The 26,805-nt window shown below is 44.5% G+C and overlaps 1 protein-coding gene and 1 non-coding gene across 6 annotated transcripts in view; both read right to left on the bottom strand.

The window, feature by feature from the left end:
- Nucleotides 1-2,598: 2,598 nt before the first annotated feature.
- SSH2 (slingshot protein phosphatase 2) overlaps nt 2,599-26,805 on the bottom strand; it is a 295,182-nt gene continuing 270,975 nt past the window's right edge. For all 5 annotated transcript variants that reach the window (XM_003931451.4, XM_074388423.1, XM_074388424.1 and 2 more), the window contains 3 exons: nt 25,900-26,100; nt 12,323-13,157; nt 2,599-9,593 (listed from right to left, as the gene is read on the bottom strand). In XM_003931451.4, coding sequence (XP_003931500.3) covers nt 7,509-9,593; nt 12,323-13,157; nt 25,900-26,100 — 3,121 coding nt within the window. In that variant the 3' untranslated portion in view covers nt 2,599-7,508. The remainder of the gene's footprint in view (nt 9,594-12,322; nt 13,158-25,899; nt 26,101-26,805) is intronic.
- On the bottom strand, nt 17,887-17,994 carry LOC120366971 (U6 spliceosomal RNA). Its single transcript, XR_005581482.2, has one exon. It is a non-coding gene; the product is annotated as a U6 spliceosomal RNA (small nuclear RNA).

Genomic DNA, 26,805 nt, shown 5'->3' with positions numbered 1-26,805 from the left:
TTGCATGAACCCAGGAGGCGGATTTTGCGGTGAGCCGAGATCGCGCCATTGCACTCCAGCCTGGGTAACAAGAGCGAAACTCCGTCTCAAAAAAAAAAAAAAAAAAAAAAAAGCCCGGGCACGGTGGCTCAAGCGTGTAATCCCAGCACTTTGGAAGGCCGAGGCGGGTGGATCACGAGGTCGAGAGATCGAGACCATCCTGGTCAACATGGTGAAACCCCGTCTCTACTAAAAATACAAAAAATTAGCTGGGCGTGGTGGCGCGTGCCTGTAATCCCAGCTACTTAGGAGGCTGAGGCAGGAGAATTGCCTGAACCCAGGAGGCGGAGGTTGCGGTGAGCCGAGATCGCGCCATTGCACTCCAGCCTGGGTAACAAGAGCAAAACTCCATCTCAAAAACAAACAAACAAACAAACAAACAAAAAACAATCCTCTAAGGTGGGTCCTGTTATTCCTATTTAACAGTTGAGGAAATGAAGCCACAGAGGTTAGCTGGCTTACCCATCACAACCTCAACTGGTAGTTGATGTAGCTACCATTCTTACCCAAGTGGTCTGGCATCTGTTCCATGCTTTCCAGCATCGTTCATTTCTGCCTCTCCCTGAAGGACAGTGCCACTTTATCTCACATGTGCTAAGCTAAAGCATAACTGAGAGTTTATACTGTGTGGCACAGAGGAAAGGATGCCTGGCATGAATTAAAAACCTGGTTCCTGTCCTGGCTCAATTGTCATATTTTTACAGCTCTCTGGGGCTGTAAAATAAACAGGATTGGGTCAGATTCTTTCCAACTCTGCACCACTCCTTAGCAGAGTAGGGATCTGATGTGGTGCCACCTCTGAAATAGCCACTTCCCTGCTAACCCTACACTCCTTCTCTTTAAAAAGAACAGGAGACTCCCTTCTAGAGGGAAGGGCTTGGGAGTAGGAAGCAGGAATCCATCAATGCATTCTCCCTTCAGTTCCATCATCTAGGAAGGGTCATGCTTTCTGTGTACAGGGATTCAGATATTTGCTTGGGCCAGGTGTGGCTCAGCTCTGCCCTCTAGCCTTCTTCTGGCTGCCAAGGCCTGGCAGAGCTGTGAGTAGGCAGAGTTAAGGCAGGAAGAACCAACCAAGGGAAGAAGCTGCCTGGGCTTGGTGCCTCCCTTTTGAACTGTTAGCTCTGAACTGCAATCCATCGAAGACAGCCATGGATTTCATCTTTTAGGAAGCCATTTTCCAGATGAGGTAGTCTGGCAACTTAACCATGATTTGGTCCATCTGCTTTGGCTAGAAAGCCAAGACTGAGGTTATCTAGATTGATCAGGGATCTGAGGCACCCTTAGAATATTTTGTGAAAGACCTTACCTTCAACATCATGCACTCCAGCTAAAGACCAGCGCTGTGGCCCTCCCAGTTGATATGGATGATTCAGAATGAAGCAGAGACAGTGTGTTTTTTCGAGACAGTGTGTTTTTTAGTTCGAGACAGTGTGTTTTTTCTTTTTTTGGTTGGGGGGAACTTCAGTAAATTTTGTTAGCAATTGGGAACTGGAAACTGAGCTCTCCCTAGATGGTAGCACTCCCTTGAATGTGATGAATGGCACCACTAAACATCTCATGATGAATCTGTGTGGAAAGGTGGGAGAAGTGGGGATACCCCCTAGGCCATTTTACAGAACTGCCTTTTGGCCACCTCTCCTATGTCAGTGACACCAGTGTTTCTCTTCTAATGGTGGGAGTAATAAGCTTTTATTTATTTATTTATTTATTTATTTATTCATTCATTCATTTATTTAAAGAGACAGTGTCTTGCTATGTTGCCCAGGCTGGAGTGCAGTGGCTATTCACAGGCACGATCCCACTACTGATCAGCACGGGAGTTTTGACCTGCTCTGTTTCCGACCTGGGCCGATTCACTCCTCCTTAGGCAACCTGGTGGTCCCCTGCTCCCAGGAGGTCACCATATTGATGCCAAACTTAGTGTGGACACCCGATCGGCAGAGCACAGTACAGCCCAGAACTCCTGGGCTCAAGAGATCCTCCAGCCTCAGCCTCCCGAATAGCTGGGACTGCAGACACGTGCCACCGTGCCCGGCAATAAGCTTTTATTTCTTTGGAAATTCATGTCCCATTTCTAGAAGTCTTTCAGTGGACTGAGATGCCTTGAGCTGAAAGCTTGTTAGCTCTTTCCCACTATGTCCAGAGAGGTCACCCACCAAACAAATCCAGTCTGTTGGGGCAGGTGACCACAGCTGTCCTAGATCAGTCACTCTGCAGCACAGATGGTGGGGGAATTTTGGTCCCTTTGCTTTTTCATTCTTCTAACATTCAGGTGGTGGCATTGGCAAGTGCCTCCTTAACCTGGCACATTCCCAGCTTGGTCACTTGATTGGAGCCACACTGCCTGAAATAATCTTTAGTGATCCTATGTCCTATCTACTCTTTTATTTTGTGGAAAGTGGCAAGTTTTATTTATTTTTGAGGGCTCAGCTCTCTCTTCAGGGTGACATGACTGGGATGAATCATTGAGAACTACTGCTTGTTCGCTGTGTTCCCTCTTCTAACCCTTACACTTCTCCAGCACCTCCCTCCTTTGTTGCATCTGATGACGTACACTTTTCATCTTCAAAATAAAAATTTATTCAGTCTGTAACAAGAACATTTAATCTGCACATTTGCACACAAGTTCACATTTAAAAACAGCGGAGCACATCAGTAATAAAAAAAATCTATGGTACAAGTGGAACATCTCAACCACCAGGAAGATTAAGGAAGGAGATGAGACCACTCTATATTCTGCTTCAAATGCCTCAAAAAGGTCCCAGAGATTCCAGGGAGCACCTGCTTTAATCAAATAAGTTTGGGGTAGCTTGGGGCAAAGGTAACAGTCAGAGGGAGAGTCTTCTGGACTTGTTTTCCATGTTTAGAACAAGTCCTACAAAACAAAGCAGGGAAAAAGAAGAAAGGCACCTTTAGATATGCCAAGCAAACCAAAATCCAACAAAACATAAAAATCAAACATTTCCCTGTGGGCTTACTGATTGGGAAGCACTTCAGGGCCAGTTACCCAGTTTTTAGTTTGGGTATTAGCTCTGCATGTGTACACAGGACACTGCCACCAGTATTGCTCTGAGGACACAGATGGCAGTACCAGGCGAATGCCTCTTGGGGGATCTTCAAGCTGATTAAGGATGATTCCAGTTTATAAATCCTGTCCTAGATCTCTGGGGCACTGAGAAAATGAGGCTGGTTCTCTTCTCATAGCAGGAGCCAGGGCCAGTCACCCTCCATTTCCAGGCTGGAAAAGTACAGAAGCACCCTGCAATAGCTCTTCATGGCATCAAGGGACTCCACACCTTGGGAGAAGGGTTAGGAGTGTGCAGCTTCCTGCTTTGGTGGCAGGCCTTTTCCTAATATGCATGTCAGAAGCGTGGAGGCAGCAAATACGCTTGTGTCTAATACATGCTTTGATCTTTTAGTTTGGAAGAGAAAACAAAGTCCAAGATGCTCTTAAGTTGGATTGGTACTGAAACAGCTAAAATTTCATCTTATCCACCAACAAAAAGCAAAAACAAAATTAAACAAAATGACACTAGCCATTCACCATTACAACCATCACTCTAAGACATACCATCACTGAGGAAATGACAACTATTTCCATAGGAGTGCTGGCTGGGAGTGCAGGACACAGATGGAAGTCAGCTTCAGGGTATGCCCACCTATTCACAAGGGCTGACCGTTACGGCACTGCTCTGCACGAGGACACAGGACAGCCAGGGCACAGATGCCTGCAGGACTGAGTGGCCAACAAGATGATGCATATTTTAATATTCAAAATGTAAACAAGGTATCCACAAATAGTCCAAAAAAGCCAAAGAATGGCTTTATTTAAAAATTTTTAAATGCCCTTAAAAGTGACTTTTTGCATAATGCTTTCTTTAAAAAAAAAACAAAAAACCTCTCACAAAAACATTTTTACCAAATATGCCTAGATCAATTCACAACTGAAATCCTCAGATGAAACAGGTGAACACTTCTGTGACCTGCTACATCTCAGAAGCTTCTTAGAGGAAGCTTTGGGTTTACCCAACAGCATCTGTCTGGGGCCTGTGAGCAGAAGACCTCAGAGCCTGGGGCACTGAGATCTTCAGGCTGTCCTTGGAACTCTGGGTAGTTTGCAAAATGAGAAGGAGGAAACATCAGTAGGGATAAAGACACAGAACCAGGAAAATACTAAAGATCCCAAAGAGACTAAGAAGGGAGGAAGGATCCCAAACATTTAGCATCTTTGAAAGGCAACTAAAATGAGGAGAGGTGACTATTACTGTACTACGCTTCTACTATAATATCCATTACTACTAGATGTTTCCAAAACTCAAGAAAGGGTTGGGGTTTCCCTTTCTACTGACCAGGTTCAGCTCAGATTCTGTATACTCCTGGGGCTTTTACCCCATGCACCAGAACATCAACTCTTTTTACACATGTACACATCTGTGTACACTTGCACACCCACGCCTCCAGAATTAACTCTGAGAGTATATGGTGGTTTAAAGAGGGAAGGAGAGAGGGTGAGAGGGAGAGAGAGAGACACGCACTGGGCAAGAGGTCATGGATTTTCCTGTTCATCTTGGCCAGTCTATCAAATCTGCTGTTTCAGGTCTGGGCTTTCCATGAACAGAAGAAAAGGGAAACAGGCCACTGGAGATTATAAGAGTCTGAAGAGAAGGAAGTCTGGAAAGTCCTTGACAGCTCATCATGCACCTCCCCGGGACATTGCTCAGCTATGTAAATAACTGAGTAACACCCAATTCTGGGAGTCTGAAAGGGCTGGAAAAACTCCTTGGCATGGCTGAATTACAGACACTGTAGAAGATGTTTATTTAGGCAGGTAAACTAAATGATTAAAAATGTAATTATAAAAAGGTAGAAAGACTGTTTCCTCTACTCTTAAAAAAAAGTTGTTTCCCCCAACCCCCACAGCATTCATGGGTTTTGTCCCATCTTTGTTCTTATTTAATGCAGTGGGTGAGCATTAAACACAGTGGTAGGGAGAACAGGGAACAGTCCAAAACTTTGGTCCTGCTTGTACTTCTTAATGCATGGGATGTCATCATCATAAGGGGTTACCAGGAGTGGATGCCACTCTCTTAACTTCCAATGCAAATCCTCTCCCCACCCTGCCACAATTTCCTGTCCTTCCCTATCATATTGGTAGTGGCACTGCTTCAAGGCAGGGCAGTCTCGATGGAAGAGTCCTGGAAATCCATAACCCTGTCTCAAGCCTCCTCACACTGGTTCATGCCACCTAACAAAACACTTTACAACACAAAAATATCCAGGAATCACAAAACTGTGTGGATGATATACTTGAACAGTCAAGGAAACTACTGAGCAACAGAACAGGGTACACATAATCACTACACCATGAAGATGCTTTTAGCAAGTGGTTTCTGTCCAGCCTGCCTCCTGGCAGTGATGTCAGACCCAACCTTGGCTTCCATACAACTTCACAGCTCCTCTTTGTCCCCAGTCTACCTTTTCTGTATCTTTTCTGCTGCTCTGCCATCTGCCCCATCAAACTCTGTCCTCTGACATCACGTTGACAGTCCATGCATTTGTATTTTCCTCTGAGTGCTGCAATGAGCCAAAAACCTGTCTCCAGTCTGTACTCAGTCAATCCTCAATAATGTGGACATCAACAAAAACTAACAGAAAGCAAATCTTCAAGCCTCTTCAGTTTTAATGAGCCACAGAGGTGTTTCATGCCAGGCTAAATCTGTTTTCTGTAAGAAGCTACAAGAGGCTTGTTTATGGCAGGTGCTCCTGTGTTAAGAATCTCCACGACAGTAGCAAAGCAACAGCATCCTAAATGGAGTCGCTGTGGGCACTTGCCCTTGGCTGAGGCCACTCCTGTGGCCTTCAGCCTCCACTAGGAGCTTCCACTCTGGGCAGCTCACATACACTTCCTGGCTGTGGTTGAGATACTGGCCAACACTGTTCTGGGATTTCAGTCTCAAAGACAAATCAGCTTTCAGTCATATTGTGACCTAATGGGAACCTTTAGGGTTGTCTCTGAGGAAGAAGTTACTAATGCATAATTTGGCAGGAGCTGGTGATTAGAAGTCTCCATTTAAACAACTACAACCACCATCAACATACTGTACAGATTCCTATCAACACCCAACAGTTTTATTTCTGCTGTCTGTGTGTTTTCCAGTTGCAACTCTACTCCTTCTTAAAAAGACTAAATCAAAAAATACCCTACCACATGAACAACAAAACACTGTAAGACAGTGACAATATTATGTACATAAATACTGTATATAAACTTTAGAGAAATGACAAACCTTCCAGGAAAAGGAAAAAAAAGTCAAGTGTTAACAGTGATAATACAGAAAAGAAAACATTGCATTCAATGGTGTTAAACATATGTAACAATTCAAATATACTCTATGAAATAAAAAAAAAAAAAAGTAGGCAGCATGGGGGCAACAAGCACTGGGAAGGAAAATAAACTGGAAGAAAATATGGCCACGAAACTCAGAAGGCCCAAAGAATTATTCAAGTAGTGGAAGGGTTAAAACCCTACATGCGTATTCATTTTACAAGAACACAATGACTTTCAATTGCTGCTTTTCAAACATGTCACTGTTGTGGTTTTAGTTGGGAGGACACTGCAGAGCACATTTTTCTGGCAGAGAGAAACAAGAGGCCCACCTGTGTGGATCCCACTGCCCCAGCAGTTTCTGAGCAGCAGCCTCTCTATCCCCAACTTTATGTCTTCCTCCCCTCATCATGCTTTCCTCTACAGAAGACCACCTGGATTGCATTTGGAGTCCTTTTTTGATTTCATTTCAAAAATAATTTTCTTGGGGAAAAAACTATAAGATGAATTTGCAGAGCCAGCCATTATCATCCCTTACTGTAATGATACACTTGAATACCGAAGACCCTCTTTTAAAGCAAAGTAGAACCTGCCTCCTTCAGGAACTCTGAAGGGCTGCCACTGGATGAAGGCTGAGAGCCCTCTGACCTCTGGCTACCCTTTAGCCCATTCAATGCCTCAGGTCTGGAAACCAAACCATCATCACAAAGGCGGGGGAACACTTTCAATTCCCAGCTTTATCTCCAGCCCTCCGAATCTGCTTCCTTCCTTCAATCAAGCAACTATGCCTTTTCTTACAGGACAAAAGGAGAAACAGGTGGCAGCTAACTGAAAAACAGCAATTTGCCTTTGATAAAGGTGTTCTCTGAAAATGACTTTTTTTTGAGGTTTGATTTTTTTTTTAAATAAAAGATGATAAATGGTCTTGCCATCCAGATCAATCTCTCTTTCCCCTTACACACACACACACACACACACACACACACACACACACACTGAAAAACCAAACCCTGCATGCGCCAGAAACAGTAAAATGACCAAAATATTATAAAATTAACCAATAAAGTGCATGTTCCTTACATATTACACCTGCCCCTTTTACAAACTTTTCTTTTAGAAAGTCACACGTGTAGGCTCAGAATCACATGGTATTATAGAAGGGGTTGGTTGTCCGTTTTTTGTCATTTGCCTTTTTCAGTCTCCTAAGGGGGTGAGTTCTGCCCTGTTGCTGACGGGGTGCCACGGCTAGCCCCGGGGCTGGGCATGCACACTGCAGTTCCTGGGTCTGTAGCACAGGAAGGCCTCCTTCAGAACTAGTCAATTCAGGTCCTGCCCTGGGGAGCAAACACTGCTGACTGGAACCAAATTCTTTGGCATACTGCACAAGGGGCCTCTCCACTGGCTTGCTCTGCACAATACACTCTGTTGTTGTGAGCTGTTCTACAAGATACTTGGTGGGCTCTGGGCTGTGGGGGGCACCTGGGTTTTCTAGGGACTCTTGGTCCTCCATGGCATGCATGCCTGAGTCTGTTCTGAGGAAAGGCTGAAGCAGTTTGAGATGGGGGAATTCACAGGAGGCAGGCTTCCTCTCCGGTAAACAGTCTTTACAGAGGTCCAAGTAACCTAATTTGGCGAGAGAAGCTGAGCGCCTCATTTGGGATGGTTTGGTGAGCCCTGTCTGGAAAACTGCTCGAGACTCAATTTCTTTAGCACGCTCCTTCACCGCACCAGGGCTGTGGCTGAGACCCTTTATGTTTTCACTACTAGAGCTATGTGGGAGTTGACAGGCTACAGGTAATGGGTCCAGTTTCTCCTGTAACTCTCCAGTGTTGTCACCACGTTTACTAATTAAACTTAGGTCTTCGCTACTTAGCTGGGAGTCCTTATATGGCACCTCATTGCCACTGAAGAGAGGGCTGTCTTGACTTTCTTCCCAGCTAACCTGTTCTGTGGAGGGCTCATCTGTGGTGCTGCTCTGCTCTGTGAAGCCTTCCAAGTGAACCATAGTCTGGGGATGCAGGTAATCCAAACTGGCAGACAGTAACTGGGTTGTGCGACTGACAAAAGGTGCTGCTATCTCTGGGGCTGTCGACAGGCTGCTGCCTCTGTCTTCAGGACTACTCAGTATGGGGGTCGGGTGATCAGTGGGCCTGCTGTGCTCAGGAGAGGAAGAATGAGGCAGAGGTAGCACTTGGGGGTGCAGAGAAACCTGATTGGAGTCCAGAGTCCTGTTTAGATTTTCATCCACTGCGCAGAGCACAGTGACAGATTTTTCCACTTTCACTTTCCTCAGTCCTTGCTCTCCATTCTTCTCACTGGTGGCTATTTCACTCCCTAGCCCAGTGTGATCGGGTGATGTAACTGCATACTCAATGATTTCTACCCTCTTGGGAAGAGGAAGAAGGACTGCCTGTGTCTCAGACTCCTGGTATGGAATCACAGTCCTTAGATCCTTCAGGACTCCTTCCTGCTGTGTTCCAGTATCTGACCCTGGGCCCTCCTGAGGAGCTGGCAAGTGGTCAAACTCTGGTACCTTGGGAGCTGGAACAGTGACATTCTGCTCAGAATGGGACAGTGAGCCAGCCTCAGACCCACTGTATTTTCCTTTGCCTTTGCTCATCTCTGGTTCCTTGGGGACAAATGAATGTTCTGGGGTAGCTTCACCACTTTTCCCTTTTGGTGCTAGGTCTGCCACAGAAGAATCATTCTTTGAATTCTTACGAGTGGACAATGAGGTACATGTCGGGGCAGCACCATGATGCTCTTGCTCCTGCCGTAAGCGTTCTTCGAACTCCAAGGTGGCTCGCCTCACAGACCCAGGGTACCACTTGGCACCTGGGTGCATCCCTGAGGCCTGGAGCTCTTGTTCTCCCTCAGCTGGTTCCTCTTCTTCCATGTCTGCTATAGATGAGTGTGTGGTTAGGCAGCCTTCTTGGTTGCACATCCCTGAGTCTTTGGCTACTTCAGGCTGGGCTGTGCAGGAGCCCTCATCTTGCTCCACATGTCCAGGTTTGTTCTCTGGGGTCTGGGCCCTCTCAAGGGGCAGCTCATGGATGCTGTTCTTCTTTGGTGTATGGCATGGGTTGGATAAGATGTCTCCTTTCAGTTGAACCTGTCCAACTCCTTGGCTGATGGACTCAATTTCAGTGACAATCTCTTTGACTGAAATTGCATTTTCTGAGTGAGACTGCATGAAGATGTCTGGGCTGACAAGTTCTGAGATTGCCTAAGAAAAGAAAGCAGTGAGATGATTATGGAGAATTGTAGTCTAATTGAAAATGCTGGATTTTCTGCTTATTAATCCTCTGATCCAGAACAACCTATCTGGCTATAAGAATACAAATCATGGAGTTCCTGGGAACAAACTCTGCCCATCTGTTTTGTCAGACTACAATAAAAAAACTGAATTCAACAAAATTTGTTATAGGTTGTGATACTGTCTACCAAACTTTCTGTTCTGTTTACTTAAGCAGAATTCCAATCCAATGAACAGCAAATACCTTTGGAGGCGCCTATAATCTATATCTCCCTAAGACTATGAGCCTCCAGAATTCAGGCCATACTGTGGTAAATGAAACCTTTCCCTTATGGCCTGTCAACTTCCAGTTTGATCCTAACCTATCTGAGGGAAAGTGTTCCATTCAAGGGCTAAATGGCCTGCTTAGATATGTCCCGGTGATAGGGCAAGATGGACGAGGCTATCATCTGATGTCTGATTTGGAGACTCACTGCTCTCTTCGCTCCTCCATCTTGCTAGCTTTCATCCCCATCCTCCCACTGCTTCCCCTAGCAGCAGCATCCCAGTACTTACAAGCAGGGGCGTACACTATCTGACTACACAATCTCTAAGTTTTACATGGCTCCTTCTGGGAATGGTTTACTTGGCTTACACAGCTATATTCCTTAGCAAACTTAGAAACCATAACTCTCTAATTTTACTATTTTGCCAGTTACAAATTCCCAGATGGATTTAGAACAAGGGCAAATACCGACCAATGCAAAATCAGGTCCTACTGTAAAAAAACAAAACAAAAACTCAAAATCTGGGAATGATCCTTGGATACTTCTTTTTTTTTTTTTTTTTGAGACGGAGTTTCGCTCTTGTTACCCAGGCTGGAGTGCAATGGCACGATCTCGGCTCACCGCAACCTCTGCCTCCTGGGTTCAGGCAATTCTCCTGCCTCAGCCTCCTGAGTAGCTGGGATTACAGGCATGTGCCACCATGCCCAGCTAATTTTTTGTATTTATAGTAGAGACGGGGTTTCACCATGTTGACCAGGATGGTCTCGATCTCTCGACCTCGTGATCCACCCGCCTCGGCCTCCCAAAGTGCTGGGATTACCAGCTTGAGCCACCGCGCCCAGCATAAAAGCAGCTTTTTTTTTTTTTTTAACTTTTATTTTAGGTTGGATACTTCTTAAAGTAGTTATCATTATGAATATCAATCTAGTTAACATTTTTATAAGCCTTCAAAGTATATTTCCCTGGGAACTGCTCTGGTCTTTCTCTTTCAAAAGAGAGTCAGAGTTAGTACAAACTAACAAGGTCAGTAATGCCTTTGGGGGAAATGTGCCATGACATCAGGCAGAGGCAAACTTGCCAAGACCGGGAGAGAAGCCATAGTGAGCCCAGTATGTGCATGGGCCATGGAGGGAGTGCTCATATGACCAGGGACTTTGCAGAAAGGCTATTTCTGTCAGTGCTGCTAGTCACTGGCCCAAGGGAGAACACAAGCATTCTACCTTCTCAGTAGAAAGGAAACAGAGGCACAGCCTTGGGAGTGGTGAAAAGACAGAAGCAGAGGCAAGAATCACAGTGGGGTAGTTAAGGAGAGAGAACAAATCAGTAATGGACAAAGTGGTATATGTAAGTAGACGGACATCAGGAGATGCAAAGAATCTACCTAGCTCCACTAAAATCATTAAGTGAAGTTTGGTATGTGTCACAGTTTATTCCTCCAACTACTGTATCATATTGATTTAAGACACTATTGTTTATAAGATGCATCACAATGCCATAAATGTCAAAATATGAGTAAGTGTGAGTCTTAGAATTGTTGTCAGGACACTTGTTTGGCTAACCTCTTCCTCTGTCATCCCCTCTTAGAAGTGCTTCCAGGGCCGGGCGCGGTGGCTCACGCCTGTAATTCCAGCACTTTGGGAGGCCGAGGCGGGTGGATCACGAGGTCGAGAGATGGAGACCATCCTGGTCAACATGGTGAAACCCCGTCTCTACTAAAAATACAAAACATTAGCTGGGCATGGTGGCGCGTGCCTGTAATCCCAGCTACTCAGGAGGCTGAGGCAGGAGAATTGCCTGAACCCAGGAGGCGGAGGTTGCGGTGAGCCGAGATCACGCCATTGCACTCCAGCCTGGGTAACAAGAGCGAAACTCCGTCTCAAAAAAAAAAAAAAAAAAAAAAAAAAAAAGAAGTGCTTCCAATGACACCAGAAAGATAAAATTCCCAAAAGGCAAATTATTTAAAAAATATTTAAACCTTGGCCGGGCGCAGTGGCTCAAGCTTGTAATCTCAGCACTTTGGGAGGCCGAGGCGGGTGGATCACGAGGTCGAGAGATCGAGACCATCCTGGTCAACATGGTGAAACCCCATCTCTACTAAAAATACAAAAAAATTAGCTGGGCATGGTGGCATGTGCCTGTAATCCCAGCTACTCAGGAGGCTGAGGCAGGAGAATTGCCTGAACCCAGGAGGCGGAGGTTGCAGTGAGCCGAGATCGCGCCATTGCACTCCAGCCTGGGTAACAAGAGCGAAACTCCGTCTCAAAAAAAAAAAAAAAAAAAAAAAAAAAATATATATATATATATATTTAAACCTTAAGTTTTCAAGGAAAATATTAGCCAGGCACTCCGTCAAAAATAAACCTAACAGAATCCAAAATGCTTTGCCTTTGAAGAGAACTTCATTAGGTGGAAAACTATACAGACAGTTTTTACCTTTGACTGTTCCTCATCCATTGAAGATTCTTCTGATGCATGAGGAGTATTACTCAAAGAGCTGCTTCTCTGGTCATCAGCTGTTACTTTGGAAGGGGCTACTTCTATCACTGACAGTCGACAGCTCTCACTCCTTCCTCCACCCAGTTCCTCCATCCTTGAATGGGAAAAAGATCGTGACCGGGTTTCTTGGGAGAGCTCCACAAACTTCTCTAGGGCACTAAAAAAGTCAATGCGATCTGTACTGAAATCTGAGATTTCAGTCTGGCAACTGGGCTGGGGGCTTGGTGACTCAGGATCAGGGGACATAGGGAGGTCTTTCAGTCGAGATGTCAATTCTTCCATAGGCAGTAGGTGGACATTCATGTCTGTTTTCAGTGCGTCTGTCTCCAGATCTTCCACTGTTAAGTCTGGAAACTTGTCGGCCATTTCTGGGACATGTCCAGGCTGAATTAAGGCTTTGGATGCATGGCAGTTGTCAAGAGGAAATTTTGATTCATTCAGACAACACCCTGATGAGCATCCATTGATGTCATTTAAGTTTAATTCATCCTCAATCTGTCCGGCACGAAATTCCCTAGAAGTAAACTCCAAGCAGATCATTCTTTCTTTGGTACACAGGTCTTTCTGATTTGTATCTTGTGGGATTACATGTTCCACAAAGACAGGAGGTATGGATGGGTGACTGTCCATGGTTTTTACCTCAGCAATCTGGTCTGCTGAGGTGGTGATCTCCTTCTTGTTGAGTTCTAGCCCAGGTTTGCAGATGGGTTCGTGGTGGTCTGAGAGGTCACTATCTGAATGAGATCTCCATAGTTTGTTATGCCGCTGTTTGCTGTGGAGGACATACACAGGAAATAATCTAGTTTGTAAAGATAATCAACACCCTCCCAGGAAAAACACTCTCAGATAACTCTTAACTTGCAATGCTTTGTTATTGCTCAACGGAACTATGCAATAAATGTTTGAAAAGATACTCAATAGCAAAAAAACAAAGCAAAACAACAACAAATGAATGTGAGATCTGATTTTTTTTACCTAATCAGACTGACAGGAATTAAAATGGTTGGTAAGAGCAAGTGTTGATGATGGTATGGCCAAACAAGCTCTCTCATACACTGTTGGCAGGAGGAGTGTGAACTGCAGAATTTTTGTGTTTTGTTTTTTTCTGACAGTCTCGCTTTGTCGCCCCAGCTGCAGTGCAGTGGCATAATCTCAACTCACTACAACCTCCGCTTCCTGGATTCAAGCAATTCTCCCACCTCAGCCTCCAGAGTAGCTGGGATTACAGGAACATGCCACCACGCCTGGCTAATTTTTGTCTTTTCAGTGCACATGACGTTTTGCCATGTTGGCCAGACCTCAACTGATCTGCCCACCTGGGTCCCCCACCATACCTGGCAGAATTGTAGAATTTTAAAGACTGAAATCTGGCAATAGCTCTTCAAATTTAACCCTTTAACCAGAAATTCTTAATACATTTTTCTTGGAGAAATACTACGACAAGTGCACACAGATATCTATATGGCTGGGCGTGGTGTCTCACATCTGAAATCCCAGCACCTTTTGGGAGGCCAAGGCAGGCAGATTGCTTGAGCCCAGGAATTTGAGACCAGCCTGGGCAACATGGTAAAACCCCATCTCTATAAAAAATTAAAAAATTATTCAAGTGTGGTGGCGTATGCCTGTAGTTTAGCTACTTAGGGGGCTGAGGTGGGAGGATCACTTGAGCCCATGTTGATGAGGCTACAGTGAGTTGAGACTGCACCACTGCACCCAGCCTGGGTGATTGAGCAAGACCTGATCTCAAAAAAATAAGAAAATAGAAAAGATATATAAAGATATTTACCGGCCAGGTGTGGTGGCTCACGCCTGTAATCCCAGCACTTTGGGAGGCCGAGGCAGGTGGATCACTTGAGGTCAGGAGTTCAAGACCAGCCCGGCCAATGGTGAAACCCGTCTCTACTAAAAATACAAAAATTAGCTGGGTTTGGTGGCAGCTATCTGTAATCCCAGCTACTCGGGAAGCTGAGACAGGAGACTTGCTTGAACCTGGGAGGCAGGGGTTGCAGTGAGCCGAGATCGCACCACTGCACTCCAGCCTGGGTGACAGAGTAACACTCTGTCTCAAAGATATTTACTATGATACTATTTGTGATACTAAAAGATGAGACATCAAACAAAAAAAATTACTTACATTATAATCCATACAACTATATGCTATGAAGCTGTTAAAAACTGTCAGGTCGGCCAGGCACGGTGGCTTAAGCCTGTAATCCCAGCACTTTGGGAGGCTGAGGCGGGTGGATCACGAGGTCAAGAGATCGAGACCAGCCTGATCAACATGGTGAAACCCCATCTCTACTAAAAATACAAAAAATTAGCTGGGCATGGTTGCGCATGCCTGTAATCTCAGCTACTCAGGAGGTTGAGGCAGGAGAATTGCCTGAACCCAGGAGGCAGAGGATGCAGTGAGCCAAGATTGCGCCATTGCACTCCAGCCTGGGTAACAAGAGCGAAACTCCGTCTCAAAAAACAAAACAAAACAAAACAAAACAAAACAAAACAAAACACAAAACTGTCAGGTCTACGAAACTCTCCTGTAATAAGAAAAAAAAAATTAAAACAAAAAGGAAAAAAAAACTTGTTCAGTATTTTAGTAGAATGATATACAAGGTATACTGTTAAGTAAAAAAGAACCTCAAACACATTTGAAATTCGTGTCCGTGTTAGAATAATATAGGAAAAAATTTGGAGGAACATCACCAAACTGATAGTGATTCTTACAAGAAAGGTAGAAATACTTCTGGGGAAGGCTTTTACTTTCTACATTTTACACACAGGCACACATACACACATGTGCGCACAGGGTCTCACTCTGCCACCACCCAGGCTGGAATGCAGTGACAAGATCACAGCTCATTGCAACCTCAACCTCCTGGGCTCAGATGATTCTCCTGCCTCAGCCTCCCTAGTAGTAGCTATTTTTAAAATTTTTTTGTGGAGATGGGGTTCTCACTATGTTGCCCAGGCTGCTCTCAAACTCCTGGGTTCAAGTGATCCTCCTGCTTTGGCCTCCCAAAGTGCTCGGATTATTGGCATGAGCCACCAAGCCTGGCCTCTATATTTTTATAATTTTTGAATTTAAAAAACAGGCATGTTTAACAAATATAATCAGAAAAACTCCACTAAAATAAACACATACAAGTAACACAAAGGGAATACTCTGTTGGAACCTATTACCAAGTCCTCATAACTGGGATGAAGAGCTGATGTAGCTTAATGACTGATGTGTGGTGTGAAGAGCATGGTAAGCATTCTGGAATCAGAAAGCAAAGGAGGGGCTAGTAAATCTGGAGAGAAAACTTAGTAACAGAATGAAGGGAATAGCATAAAGGATAGGCCCTTTCAGAAGAATCTCTGGATAAAAATCATTAAGCTAAGGAGACATGGAAAAGCAGGTTGGCCAAAGGAAGACTCCCCTCTACCACCCTGCATCCTTTGCTTTATTTGATGAAAGAGGTTTGAGATAGGGAGATTTCGTTTCAAACCACACACTCTTCAACAGTTCCCAAAACCCCAGCCAAAAAGAGAAAGGTGGCCCTGTGGTTGGTCAGGTTCATCTGCCCAGGAAACAGATCACTAAGGGTGGTGCTTGGGGGTGTGGTCTCCATGGTTTACAAGCTGATGAGGAGTTACCAAACCGCAGGGTGGAATGGGAAACTCAGCCCAAAACAACTTGCCCCGGGCTCCGGGCCATGCCCGGGCTCTGCCGAGTCATGCTCAGGCGCCTGCACTAATGTGACCCCCTGTTTGTTCTCAACTCTGCACCTGCTCTCAGCTCCCCCTGCCTGTCTGCTGCTTGGGTGGGGCTCTCTATGACTCATGCCTGCAGAGCAAAGGGGTGCTTTCCCGGGAAGGAGCAGGTCAGTCTTTTTATGAAGACAAGCTGTAATCAATCAGCTGGGTGTAAGATGGGGTTTTTACTCTTTCCAAGCTGCATGAACTCCAGCCACCCCTAGGAGGAGACAACATATCACACATCTCAAACAGTGAGTGGCTGTGGGGAGGGGCAAGCTGACTGTTTGGATAGGTGGGTCCTAAGTTGTACATTATGACCAACTGAGGCCAGTGGTTTCCTTTTAAAATTTCTACTCTTATATACAAACATCTTTGTTTCTTGAAATAAATATGAACTATCATGAGGATGTTCAAATCTGTACCAGCTTCTTTTACCCACCATAGTAGGACAATGCCTGGGATGCAAATGACTGGGAAGACCTCTCGGGGGTAGCTATTCTCACTCCTCTAATAATAGAACAGGCAAATGAGAATTTTCATGATCCCAAGAATCCTCCAAAGTATGTTTTTTTAAACTGCCTGGAGATCACTAATCAGTCAGGAGAGAATGAGAGACTGAAGTTATGCTAATAGGCACAAACAGTACATGCTTCAGAGGAAATCTAAGATCACAGCTGTACAGCCAGCAGGGATTTCCTTCTCTTCCTTAGGGAGATAGTAATCAGAAAATACTGGGTCGGGGCTCTGGAATTAAGCTGACACTTGTAAAAGAGAGAGAGAGAAAAAAAAAAACAATCTAAAGATATGTCTGATGCTGCTGCCTTTTTTTCATTTTTGCAATAGGACCTGGAGGGAGAATGGCAAGGAGCTGATTCATCTCCAACACTGCTACTGCACGTGTCCCTTCTCACTCAGGGGTCCCCTCCCCAGTCCTCCCCACTCAGGGGTAACCTCTACTCTGAATTTTATGCTTATCATTCCTTTTTCTTTATAGTGTCAACATGTTTTGTTCTTAACCAAATACTGCTTTGTTTTACATGTCTTGAACTTTATATAAATGGTGTCACAATGTATGTATTCTTCCTCAATGGATTTTTTTTAAAAAAAGATTCATAACTGTGTATAAATGTAACCCACCAGAGTGTAATGAGTATAACACAATTTATTTCCCTTTTGTTGATTCAAGTGATTCTCCTGTCTCAGCCTCCTGAGTAGTTGGGATTATAGGTGTGCACCACCATGCCTGGCTAATTTTTGTATTTTTAGAAGAGACGGGTATCACCATGTTGGACCAGGCTGGTCTCAAACTCCTGACCTCAAGCAATCTGCCCGCTTCAGCCTCCCAAAGTGTTGGCATTACAGGCATGAGCCGCCATGCCTGGCCTCATCATCAGTTTTAGTCCGTTACACTAAACTGTTTTCCAATGAAGCTTTGTCCTGAGCCAGTTTATTCTAACACTTCATCACTGGTAGGAATAGATGTAAGACATTAGATCATATCTATTATTTTAAACTGTTAAATTTTAAACCCAGCTGACTCCCCACCTCCCACCCTCTTCCAGGCAGGCAGCAAATAAACAGCTTGCCAGAAAAGGAACTTCAGAGTTGGTCTATATCCTGGATGATGTAACCAAGTCTCAGATCTTTTTCCCCCTTGAGTGGCCTCTGACCTGAATTTGGATTCATATAAAAACACAGACATACATAAGGTGATTAGGTCATTCTGGGAAAGAATTGGCCTTTTACCTAGTTAATGAACAGGGAAGAAATTCTATTTTTAAATATTTTAAAATTGTCAACCTTGTGCAGGGTCCATGCTAATCTTCTCTGTATAGTTCCAATTTTAGTATATGTGCTGCCCAGGCGAGCACAAGAAGGAAATTTAAATGACGATGTATAAGGTGTTCCATTATCTAGCCTCCACTTTCATATTGTTACATGTTTGGTGAAACATCAACTCTGAGAAAGTTATATAAAGGAAAAGGCTGCTAAAAATGGAGTACTTGCATCTGTAATCTAGCTCCTCAGGAGGCTACAGCATGATGATCACTTGAGCCTAGGAGCTGAGTGAGACTAGCCTGGGCAATACAGACATTGTCTCTTTGAAAAAAAAAAGGTGGGGGAGTTACAGTAAAATCATGCTGTCTATAGTTACTTATTTTATTTTATTTTTTTGAGATGGAGTTTTGCTCTGTCACCCAGCTGGAGTGCAGTAGTGTGATCCCAGCTCACTGCAACCTCTGCCTCCTGGGTTCAAGCGATTCTCCTGCCGCAGCCTCCCGAGTAGCTGGGACTATGCCCGTGCCACCATGCCCAGCTGGTTTTTGTATTTTTTAGTAGAGAAAGCGTTTCACCATGTTGGCCAGGATGGTCTCCATCTCTTGACCTCATGATTTGCCTGCCCTGACCTCGTGATTTGCCTGCCTCAGTCTCCCAAAGTGCTGGATTACAGGCATGAGCCACCATACCCAGCTGTCTACAGTTACTTTTTAGGGTATTAGGCAGTCTTCATAAAGGAAGAGAAAAAGCATTATCTTACTATTTTTTGTGTGCTGTGCATCATCCAAAATGATTTAAGATGATTTAACTGGAAAGCTAGTAAGAAAATCCTTTTAAATCTCAATTGCAGTTGGCTGTCACCTGACCAGAAGTCCACGTCTTCAATTCTCAGGTTGCATGCTGCTGGCTGACCAATGTGCACCAGCTAACTAGACCTCAATGTCTCCAGCAGCAAAGTCAGGGTAAAAGACAACCCTGCCTCCTCTGGCCCTTGTGACAGGAGCATTCAAAGAATCAAAACTGACATTTCTGAGGAAATGTAGCACAAACTCTCCCTGGTCACCACCCAGTTTTTCTTCCTTGCCCCTATACACGAAACCTAATACCACAGACACATGGTCCAGGTTGCAAATGGTCTGCTTGAAATCTAAACCTGTCTAATGGAACATAAATCTGCCAGATACCTGCATGATCAGAGTGCAGAATAACAAACAGGGCTGCTGGCAGTTTAATGGAGTTTCAAAACACAGGCACACACACACAGACACACATACACCCTCTCTTCTTCTTGTTTTGCTCCCATCCCCCATCTATAAAAACAGAAAAAATGAAATCAGATATCAATACTAAAAGTAGCTTTATGATACCCTTCTCTTTAGGTCTAAAGGGAAATATTAAACAGCCTTCTTCAGGCCCTTAATGGTATACTGAGAGGTACAAAAAGTCCCTCGTATTTCAGAGGGGATTGGCTCATACCCTCATACTCTGATTAAGACTGTAACCAATTTATAAATCAATACAGGAACCTGGTGTCACTTTGAAAACTCCTTTTCTACTAATGTCAAAGCACTAAGCAAATGCCCTCAAACAGAGAGCTGCCACCTCAAATTAAACACCCAGGGCCACCCTGGATAACTATGGAGCTACAGAATGCTAGGATCAGGGCTCTGCCTCTTTGAGAAAACCACCACATGCTTCTTGGGGTAAGATATGAAATGCAAGATCCAAACACTTGGACAGGAAATAGAATTTCTCTACAAACAATGAGATTTTTCTAAGTATTTTCCTCTCTTGCTTACCTAAACTGTAAGGCTTCATATAGTCATAGGAGTCTGGGGATTTTTTTCTTTGCTCTTCCAAGCAAGCAGATCCTGGAGTGGCACTTGGGTGCTGGGCCGGTCTGCTGGGCCTATTCACTTGGCAGTTAGCCCACAGGTGCCAAGGTTTCCTAATGACACATCACAGATTGCAGGCCCTAACAGCTATATATCCAACAGCCATTTTTCTTACAGTCAGAAGCCTGATTTGATTTGGGTGTTCACTGTCCCATGGGTTCAGGAAATGTGGCACTTCCCTAGATCCAGAGGATAAATGTGATACATAGATATATATATTTTTGAGACAGAGTTTTGTTCTTTCACTCATGCTGGAGTGAAGTGCCGTGATCTTGGCTCACTGCAACCTTTGCCCCCTGGGTTCAAGCAATTCTCCTGCCTCAGCCTCCCAAATAGCTGGGATTATAGTTGCCCACCATCACACTGGCTAATTTTTGTATTTTTAGTAGAGATGGGGTTTAGCCATGTTGGCCAGGCTGGTCTCAAACTCCTGACCTCAGGTGATCCACCTGCCTCAGCCTCCCGAAGTGCTGGGATTACAGGCATGAACCACCGTGCCCAGCCGTGAATATGTTTTATCCAGTCCTGGAAATTCTATTTTCTTGGCCATATGACCCAGTCCTGGCCAATGGGTCCCAAGAGGAAGTCTATGGGGAGGTTCTGGAGAGGGTATTCCTATCCAATTTAAATTCCCCTTTTCTTCAGCCAGATGCTGTACCATTTACAGATGCCTAGAAATGTGGCAGACAACTGGCAATCATCAGACAACCTCAAAGACCAAGCTATTAACTAAGGAAGGTGGAGCAGAAAGCAAAAGAACACCAGAGTCTGTGATTACATTACCACTGAGCCATTACAGAGACTACTTCTGTGTTTCTTTTTAAAGGCGATAAGTGGTATAACTTTTTAAACTACCTGTAGCTGGGTGTTGGGCCAGATAGCTTATATTTGCCCCTGCAGGGTCCGCCCCTCGGCTTCTCCACGCTGTTTGATGCTGCAGAGGCTGACCTACAGACCACAACAACAGGCCCCCTAGTTTTCTGACTTCCAGAGGGTTTGGCTAATGGGGAGTTCTGGAAGGAGACTGGAGGAAAGAGAGTGAGGGCAGGGTATTTACTCCCCTAGCTCCCTCACCACAGGGCCACCTCGGGCTAGCTGTGTCCCTTTGACAGAAAGTTATTGCTTGTCTCTGAAAGTGCCTTTCTCTAACAAGAGTTTCTTTCCAGGTTCTAGTAACTGCTTCCTCTCTTTTTGGGTCTAGGAGTTATTTCCAAATAGCCCTGCTGATATAAGTCCCTTGATTCCACTACAATGCCACACTTGTGAATAGTCCCTTTATAAAACCCTCCTCAATGGCTGGGTGTGGTGGCTCACGCTTGGAACCCAGCACTTTGGGAGGCCGAGGTGCGCAAATCACGAGATCAAGAGATTAAGACCATCCTGGCCAACATGGTGAAACCCCAACTCTACTAAAAATGTAAAAATTAGCTGGGCATAGTGGTGCACGCCTGTAGTCTCAGCTACTTGGGAGGCTGAGGCAGAAGAATCGCTTGAACCCAGGAAACGGAGGTTGCAGTTAGCTGAGATCATGCCCCTGTACTCCAGCCTATCAACAAAGATAGACTCTGTCTCAAAAAATAAAACAGGCTGTGCATGGTGGCTCATGTCTGTAATCTCAGCACTTTGGGAGATTGAAGCGGGTGGATCACGAGGTTAGGGGTTAGAGACCAGCCTGACTAACATGGTGAAACCTCGTCTCTACTAAAAATACAAAAATTAGCCGGGCATGGTGGTGTGCGCCTGTAATCCCAGCTACTCAGGAGGGCTAAGGCAGGAGAATACCTTGAACCCAGGAGACAGAGGTTGCAGTAAGCCAAGATTACACCACTGTACTCCAGCCTGGGCAACAGAGTGAGACTTCATCTCAAAAATGAATAAATAATAAAAATAGAAATTAAAAAAACCCTCCTCAAATAATCCTAATCTGAGTCTGCTGTTTCTTGCTGAGATCCTGACTGACTGAGGTATTTGATTACTTGCAGCTGAAAGCAGCCTAAGTGATACCCCTAGCACTAGACAGTACTTAAAACCCAGAAAACACCTTAATACAGGAAATTTCAGGAACACTGTCCTGTCCATTCCAGTTTTGTTTTTTTTTTTCCTCGAGACGGAGTCTTACTCTGTTGCCCAGGCTGGAGTGCAATGGTGCGATCTTGGCTCACTGCAACCTCCACCTCCTAGGTTCAAGCAATTCTCCTGCCTCAGCCTCCAGAGTAGCTGGGATTACAGGTGCGCGCCACCATGCCCAGCTAATTTTGTGTATCTTTAGTAGAGACGGGGTTTCACCATGTTGATCAGGCTGGTCTCAAACTCCTGACTTCGTGATCCGCCCACCCTGGCCTCCCAAAGTGCTGGGATTACAGGCATGAGCCACTGTGCCCAGCCCCATTCCAGTTTTGAATGAAATATGTCTGTGGGTGACAGGAGGCAGTAAGTGATGTCATGGAAGAGGAAATAAATGGCACATATACATGTCTTCTGGGTAGCCTTGGAGGAAGATGAGAATCATATATGAGTAACTCTCAGTAATACATAATGAACATTCATACACATTTTTATTCACATAAAATGTGAGGTGGATCTCTTGATTTTCATTTTATAGATGGGGCCAGTTAAGGATCAGAAATGTAAAGTAACTTCTCAGGGGTGCAGCAAGGGGGTGAACCAGGAATGGAAACCAGATCTACTGACTCAAATTCTGTGGTTTTTCTCTCCCCAGGGCTTGTCCCTCCCTCCATGAATGAAGCTGAGATGGAACAAAAAAAGGAAAGGAAAAAGATGAAAAGGTGATTTTGGGTTTATGCTGCCCTTCTTAACATCAAAGATTTTTCTGAAATTCCTTCAACAACTAAGGAAAACCACACAAACTAAAAAAATCCAACACAACAGCTTGCAGTAGCCTGGGATTCCAGAATAAATACTCAAATTGGCAGGACACATAGTATCCTTCCTCTCAGTGGGTCACGTGAGGACATTGCCCAACATCTGTCATGTGCGTCTGGGAATATATATTTATTTCTTGCTGCACGCTCAAATACCTCTTTCTTGTGCCAAAAAGAGCTGCTACATCCTACCTTCTGATCTAATCTAAAAATGCCATCAAAATCTGGCCCCAAAGACCCACAAATTCTTTTAAACACAGGACGCTTCAGTATCCTCCCAACCTCCTAAGAGAACGAGTGAGATGAAATCATGCCAAATGTTGAGTAAATGGGAGGAGTTTTTTAGTGGAAATCATAATGCTATGCTGTGGCCACATGTTCACAATACTTCGGGGGTGGGAGGGTGATCCCTCTGCCTGGATAGGCTGGAAGGCTATGTAACATTTTGTTCAGGGGAAATACAGTCCAGATTCGAGAGTCAAGACCAAATCACAAGACTCACTGGAGTCAGATACTGGTACCAGCCCAACTGCTTCTAGACAGCTGTGCCTTCACCCGAACAAAACCACCTAGAACATATCTATATGGAAAAAACAAAGCAAAATCTAGACATCCACAGAATTTCAGCATGTGGCATCTCAGAAAACTGATCCAAAAATCACTTAACATCTGATGATTGTTCCCAAGAGCTGCTGAAGGGGGCTTTAACCACCAAAGGGATAATAATGTAGTGAAATTAATTACTCATTTTATCACCAATTACCAAATTATTATTGAAAACAACTGGTTTTTACCAATTCAGGAGGACATTCGAGACCTAGTAATGAGAGGGGAGGTAGACTACAGAACAGTTTTTGTGGAGAAAGTAACCACCAAAATATATGATAGAATAAAACCTTGAGAAACAGGTAACGTCAACTGCTGTGTGTGTATACTGAGCTCATAAACTATTTTTTTCCTTTGCAATTTTCTGCATTTTTGCAAAGCATATATAATTGGATTAAAATATATATATTTTTTGACATGGAGTCTTGCTCTGTCACCCAGGCTCCCAGGCTGGAGTGCTGAGGCACGATCTTGGCTCACTGCAACCTCCGCCTCCCGGGTTCAAGCAATTCTCCTGCCTCAGCCTCTCAAGTAGCTGGGACTACAGACACCAGCCCTCATGCCTGGCTAATTTTTGTATTTTTAGTAGAGATGGGGTCTCACCATATTGGCCAGTCTGGTCTCAAACTCCTGACCTTGCTATCTACCCACCTCGGCATCCCAAAATGCTGGGATTACAGGCATGAGCCATTATGCCTGGCCAAAAGATTCTTTAAATAAGAATTGTTTCTAGGAAGTACCTTCATATCTCAATGGGGTTATACACATCCCTATTCTGCTGATTTGTCATCACACGATCAAAATTACTGGACAAGGCTCAGTAAAACAAAGCACTGAGGAAAAAAAAAACCCAAATTAGCAGAAAGTACTTTTATATTTTTTTAAAGAGTGGGTCAAGGGTTGCAGTGAGCCGAGATTGTGACACTTCACTCCAGCTTGAAAGGGAACTAGCTTGAAAGAAAACTAGCTGAGAGATCCTGTCTCAAAAAACACAGAAATAAAAATGAAATATGAATGAATGAATGGGACAAAAAATGTCCAAGAATTTCAGCTAAGCCTAGCATTACCATGGGAGTCACTGGTATCCATTTTTTTTTTTTTTTTTAACATGGCAGCTGAATCTAGTCTTATAAGATGTTGAAAAGTGGTATAAATATTTAGTATTTCCATCCTTTAATTTTATTATATCAACCTGAAAGATTAAATACTTAATCTTCCATACTAGTCTCTCTCTCTCTCTTTTTTTTTTTTTTCTTTTTTTTTATTGCATTTTAGGTTTTGGGGTACATGTGATGAACATGCAAGATTGTTGCATAGGTACACACATGGCAGTGTGCTTTGCTGCCTTCCGTCCCCTCACCTGTATCTGTCATTTCTCCCCATGCTATCTCTTCCCACCTCCCCACCCCCCGCCCCTCCCCCATTTCCCCCCAACAGACCCCAGTGTGTAGTGCTCCCCTCCCTCTGTCCATGTGTTCTCATTGTTCAACACCCGCCTATATATCCAAAGGATTATAAATCATTCTACTACAAGGACACGTGCACACGAATGTTCATTGCAGCACTGTTTACAATAGCAAAGACCTGGAACCAACCCAAATGCCCAACGATGATAGACTGGATAGGGAAAATGTGGTACATATATACCATGGAATATTATGCAGCCATCAAAAACGATGAGTTCACGTCCTTTATAGGGACATGGATGAACCTGGAAACCATCATTCTCAGCAAACTGACACAAGAGCAGAAAATCTCTCTCTTTTTTTTTTTAGATGGAGTCTCACTTTGTTGCCAGGCTGGAGTGCACTGGCATGATTTCAGCTCACTGTAACCTTCAACTCCCTAGTTCAAGCTATTCTCCTGCCTCAGCCTCCTGAGTGGCTGGGATTAAAGGCACATGCCACCATGTCCAGCTAATTTTTATATTTTTAGTAGAAACAGGTTTCACCATGTTGGCCAGGATGGTCTCAATTTCCTGACCTCGAGATCCGCCCGCCTTGGCATCTCAGAGTGGGATTACAGGATTAAGCCACCATGCTTGACCTTTTTATGCTTTTAAAAAACTTTTTTGGTACTGCTCCTTGTCGGACAGGGGTATTCCACTGGCAGTGTGCCCATGCAAATCTTTTTTTTTTTTTTTTGAGATGGAGTTACACTCTTGTCACCTAGGCTGGAGTGCAGTGGTGTGATCTTGGCTCACTGTAACCTCTGCCTCCCAAGTTCAAGCTATTCTCCTGCCTCAGTCTCCCAAGTAGCTGGGATTACAGGTGCACACCACCATGCCTGGCTCATTTTGGCAGTTTAAGTAGAGGTGGGGTTTCACCATGTTGGCAGGCTGGTCTTGAACTCCAGACCTCAAATGATCCACCCTCCTTGGACTCCCAAAATGCCGGGATTACAGGCATGAGCCACCGTGCTCACACAGCCCATGCGAATCTTAAATGCTTACACTTATTTTTTGAAAACTTGATTGATAAAGAAATAAGTCTTTTTTCAAAAAATATGTTATCCAAATCAGCTTGAGAACTAGCTGCAGAGGAGGACACTTCATCTTGCTTTAAAAGAGAACCTAAAAGGAGGGAGAATTGGAGAAAGTCACGTAAGGACTCACCTTGCTAGCAAGATTCCCTGATACTCTTCCAGTTGTCTCATGAAGCTGGGGTTGGGCTTGGTCACTGTTCGTCTTTCTTTCACGTAGTCATAGGCTCGGTCCAGATTCCAGCCATATTCCTTCATTGCATAGGCAATCACTGTCGAGGCTGAGCGACTCACCCCCATTTTGCAGTGCACAAGGCATTTAGATCCATGTTTCCTTGTTTGAGGGATTGAGGTAAAGAACAGAGGAAGACACAACAGTGGGGATATTTTAAAAGCTGGGTTCTAGATTTTTCCAAGTATCCTGTCCTGTCCTTCCATTTTCTTGCTATGTAGTCTCTCCACTTTGGTACACTCCCATACATCTATAATCAAATATGTGGGTAGGGTAGGGGAGGCAGCTCTACTGTCTTCCTAAACAAGATTCAATGTTAATAATATATTTCTTTAATCCATTCAGCAAACATTTACCAGGTATTTATAATGCGCGTAAGACAAGGTGCAAAGTGCTGGGATACAAAGTAACATATAGGTTTTTTTTTTTTTGAGACGGAGTTTCGCTCGTTACCCAGGCTGGAGTGCAATGGCGCGATCTTGGCTCACTGCAACCTCCGTCTCCCGGGTTCAGGCAATTCTCCTGCCTCAGCCTCCTGAGTAGCTGGGATTATAGGCATGCGCCACCTTGCCCAGCTAATTTTTTGTATTTTTAGTAGAGATGGGGTTTCACCATGTTGACCAGGAAGGTCTCGATCTCTTGACCTCGTGATCCACCCACCTCAGCCTCCCAAAGTGCTGGGATTACAGGCGTGAGCCACCGCGCCCGGCCACATATAGCTTTTATCCTAATGGGTAGGATTCAGTGGGAGAAATATACAGTTAAAATTCAATATGGGGCCAGGCACAGTGGTTCATGCCCTGTAAT

This window comes from Saimiri boliviensis, chromosome 17, assembly GCF_048565385.1.
Source record: "Saimiri boliviensis isolate mSaiBol1 chromosome 17, mSaiBol1.pri, whole genome shotgun sequence".
NCBI lineage: Eukaryota > Metazoa > Chordata > Mammalia > Primates > Cebidae > Saimiri > Saimiri boliviensis.
This window is presented reverse-complemented; position numbering and strand designations above follow the sequence as displayed.